This window comes from Physella acuta, unplaced genomic scaffold (genome assembly GCF_028476545.2).
Source record: "Physella acuta isolate Inbredline_101_S28 unplaced genomic scaffold, ASM2847654v3 ptg000081l, whole genome shotgun sequence".
NCBI lineage: Eukaryota > Metazoa > Mollusca > Gastropoda > Physidae > Physella > Physella acuta.
The window spans coordinates 774280-778812 of record NW_026731601.1 but is presented as its reverse complement, the minus strand read 5'-3'; the positions used below and the strand labels follow the sequence as shown (position 1 = coordinate 778812).

The 4533-nt window shown below is 45.5% G+C and overlaps 1 protein-coding gene across 1 annotated transcript; it reads left to right on the top strand.

Moving 5' to 3' along the window:
* The first annotated feature begins 1022 nt into the window (after nt 1-1022).
* Nucleotides 1023-3277, top strand: LOC131957630 (putative uncharacterized protein DDB_G0286901). Its single transcript, XM_059322366.1, has 2 exons — nt 1023-1053; nt 2196-3277. Exons 1-2 carry the CDS (start codon nt 1023-1025, stop codon nt 3275-3277), a joined length of 1113 nt encoding a protein of 370 aa, XP_059178349.1.
* The last annotated feature ends 1256 nt before the right edge of the window (nt 3278-4533 follow it).

Genomic DNA, 4533 nt, shown 5'->3' with positions numbered 1-4533 from the left:
TGACCAGCACCACATGACCAGCACCAAGTGACCAGCACTAAGTCCTTGACCTACACCCAAAGGCCTAGTAACGATCAACACCCAAAGGCCTTGTAATGATCAACACCCAAAGGCCTAGTAATGACCTACACCCAACGACCTAGTAATGACCTACATCCAAATGCCTAGTAATGACCTACATCAAAAGGCCTAGTAATGACCTACACCCAAATGCCTAGTAATGACATACACCCAAAGGCCTAGTAATGACCTACACCCAAATGTCTAGTAATCACGTCTAAAATCACGGCGCCCCACGTTTTTCATCGCTTATAGTAGAGTGATCGCTTGCATTATTGTGATGTATAGCGTTTATTTTCAACTTTTTAGTTCAATCAGAAAACGTGGGTTTTTTTTTTTTTTTTTAATGATAATTTTATTGTATTCAGCTTAAGATCTGTTTGGCCAAACAAGAACATGTGTACATGACGCCTCAAGACCTTCACCTGTATAGGACCACAAGACCTCACAAGACCTTGACCACAAGACCTTGACCACAAGACCTTGACCACAAGACCTTGACCACAAGACCTTGACCACAAGACCTTGACCACAAGACCTTGACCACAAGACCTTGACCACAAGACCTTGACCACAAGACCCTGACCACAAGAACTTGACCACAAGACCTTGACCACAAGACCTTGACCACAAGACCTTGACCACAAGACCTTGACCACAAGACCTTGACCACAAGACCTTGACCACAAGACCTTGACCACAAGACCTTGACCACAAGACCTTGACCACAAGACCTTGACCACAAGACCTTGACCACCAGACCTTGACCACAAGACCTCACAAGACCTTGACCACAAGACCTTGACCACAAGACCTTGACCACAAGACCTTGACCACAAGCCATTGACCACAAGACCTTGACCACAAGACATTGACCACAAGACCTTGACCACAAGACCTTGACCACAAGACCTTGACCACAAGACCTTGACCACAAGACCTTGACCACAAGACATATTTAGATGGAGATTGGGTCTGGCTTTGATCAAGCAGGTTTGATGGGTTAATGTAGGCTATAGGTGTAGGTCATTACTAGGTCTTTGTGTAGGTCATTACTAGGTCTTTGTGTGTAGGTCATTACTAGGTCTTTGTGTGTAGGTCATTACTAGGTCTTTGTGTGTAGGTCATTACTAGGTCTTTGGGTGTAGGTCATACTAGGCCTTTGGGTGTTGGTCATTACTAGGCCTTTGGGTGTATGTCATTACTAGGCATTTGGGTGTAGGTCATTACTAGGCCTTTTGATGTAGGTCATTACTAGGCATTTGGGTGTAGGTCATTACTAGGCATTTGGATGTAGGTCATTACTAGGTCTTTGGGTGTAGGTCATTACTAGGCCTTTGGGTGTTGATCATTACTAGGCGTTTGGGTGTAGGTCATTACTAGGCCTTTGGGTGTAGGTCAAGGACTTGGTGTTGAAAGTTTGACTCACGTGTTGGTGTAGGTCGAGGACTTGGTGTTGAAAGTTTGACTCACGTGTTGGTGTAGGTCAGGCTCAAATGAGGCTAAGGTGAAGATTATCCATCTAAATATTCAGTTCCCTTATGTAACATATCCCAACCCTAACCGTGTCTTAGCCTTACTCATATCTTTAATCCTAATCCTAATAGAAACCATATCCCTATTCCTAACAATATCCCTATCCCTAACCATTATCTTAACACTAATATTAACCTTATTGTATCCTTAAATAAATCCTTAACGCTATACTCATCCCTATCCCTAATCCTTACCATTTGCAAGGTTTGTGTCAGTCGCTCTAAGCTCTCCCGCGCTAATACAGTCAAACATTCAACACACGAGTCAAACATTCAACACACGAGTCAAACATTCAACACACGAGTCAAACATTCAACACACGAGTCAAACATTCAACACACGAGTCAAACATTCAACACACGAGTCAAACATTCAACACACGAGTCAAACATTCAACACACGAGTCAAACATTCAACACACAAGTCAAACATTCAACACACGAGTCAAACATTCAACACACGAGTCAAACATTCAACACACGAGTCAAACATTCAACACACGAGTCAAACATTCAACACACGAATCAACAACACACGAGTCAAACATTCAACACACGAGTCAAACATTCAACACACGAGTCAAACATTCAACACACGAGTCAACAACACACGAGTCAACAACACACGAGTCAACAACACACGAGTCAACAACACACGAGTCAACAACACACGAGTCAACAACACACGAGTCAACAACACACGAGTCAACAACACACGAGTCATCAACACACGAGTCAACAACACACGAGTCAACAACACACGAGTCAACAACACACGAGTCAACAACACACGAGTCAACAACACACGAGTCATCAACACACGAGTCAACAACACACGAGTCATCAACACACGAGTCAACAACACACGAGTCATCAACACACGAGTCAACAACACACGAGTCAACAACACACGAGTCAACAACACACGAGTCAACAGCACACGAGTCAACAACACACGAGTCATCAACACACGAGTCATCAACACACGAGTCAACAACACACGAGTCAACAACACACGAGTCAACAACACACGAGTCATCAACACACGAGTCAACAACACACGAGTCAACAACACACGAGTCATCAACACACGAGTCAACAACACACGAGTCAACAACACACGAGTCAACAACACACGAGTCATCAACACACGAGTCAACAACACACGAGTCAACAACACACGAGTCATCAACACACGAGTCAACAACACACGAGTCAACAACACACGAGTCAACAACACACGAGTCAACAACACACGAGTCAACAACACACGAGTCAACAACACACGAGTCAACAACACACGAGTCAACAACACACGAGTCAACAACACACGAGTCAACAACACACGAGTCATCAACACACGAGTCAACAACACACGAGTCAACAACACACGAGTCAACAACACACGAGTCAACAACACACGAGTCAACAACACACGAGTCATCAACACACGAGTCATCAACACACGAGTCAACAACACACGAGTCAACAACACACGAGTCAACAACACACGAGTCAACAACACACGAGTCAACAACACACGAGTCAACAACACACGAGTCATCAACACACGAGTCATCAACACACGAGTCAACAACACACGAGTCAACAACACACGAGTCAACAACACACGAGTCAACAACACACGAGTCAACAACACACGAGCCCTCTATTGTTTCTGATTTTGTCTTAAAATTTCCCTGTGTTGACTACTTGCACATGTAAATAACAATAGTTGAAATATCTAAAAATAGAATCGTCCGATCACGCACTGGATGAAGTCCTCCGATCAATGGAAGGGAGGGGGGGGGGGGGGAAGGGGAGAGAGGGTTTATGAGGGTGAGGCATGAATTATCTGTTTGATCTAACCCGGGTGTAGCATGCACCATGGCGAAAACTTCAAGGCTTTGGGGGGGGGGGGAGGGCTGGGAGTTCTCCCAATTACACAGCACTATGCGTGGGGCGGGACTCGTGGGGGGAGGGCTGAGGGGTGGGTCGTCACCTCATTATACGGGTGTTCTGTAAATAGTCCGCCCGTTCCAAGAATAGTTGAGGCAGTTTTATTTGGACACAAAGCAATTGTCTGACAATTGTCTGACAATTGTCTGACAATTTAGCCGTCCACCGGTTGTGACATTTAGGGTGGGGGGGGGGGGGGGGGGGTGTCACATGTTGTAATAGGCTAGAGGGTTGTATCAGTCAATCGTTTTTTCACTAGATATTTTTATACAATATATCAGTTGTTATACAATATATCGGATGTTATACAATATATCGGTTAAGGAGAGGCAGGACTAGAAGTCAGCAAATATATAAGAAATATCTTAGTTTGACGTCATTAACTGACCACAGTGTGACTGCGGGAATGACGTCATGATAGTGCGCTCTGACGTCATTAACGTACACTCAGACGTTTGCCAAGTGCAGCTCCCGCCCCACCCTCCACCCCACCCTCCCGCCCCACCCTCCCACCCCACCCTCTAGACAAGGGTCTGAAAACGCTATCAATAATATTGGCTGGCACCAGCTGGGGAATTCACGGCCAACGGGAAAGCCCGCAGCAAGTGGTTTGTGTACACCTCTACAACAACGGATTAACGGAACTTCTCGGCCTAATGGAGCTGTGTGTACAACAGCCGCTCAGCTGTGAGACATGGTGAGGCGGGGGGAGGAAGCGGGGGAGCGGGCGTCTGATGCAAATATTCCTTCGACTGAGTTCAGTTTCTGCCAACTCACAGTCGTCTGCGATCCACGAAAATTTTTTTGTTTAGATGACAACGTGAAGACAAAACTGGCCACATTTTTTTTGTTTACTTACAGCGCATGCAGGCGTCACTGCGCAACCGGAACACGAGCAGTGTGCGCTTGAAGTGATGCGCAGAAAATCTGCTTGATAGCTCTTGGCGGCCAAATAAAAAGATTTCCTGGAAATTTTTGG

Excerpts from the sequence above, each read along its gene's own strand:
- LOC131957630 (XM_059322366.1), top strand. The coding sequence starts at position 1,023 with ATGGAGATTGGGTCTGGCTTTGATCAAGCAG. Across the intron at positions 1,054-2,195 it reads GTCTGGCTTTGATCAAGCAG|TCAACAACACACGAGTCAAC; the intron begins GTTTGATGGGTT and ends TCAACACACGAG.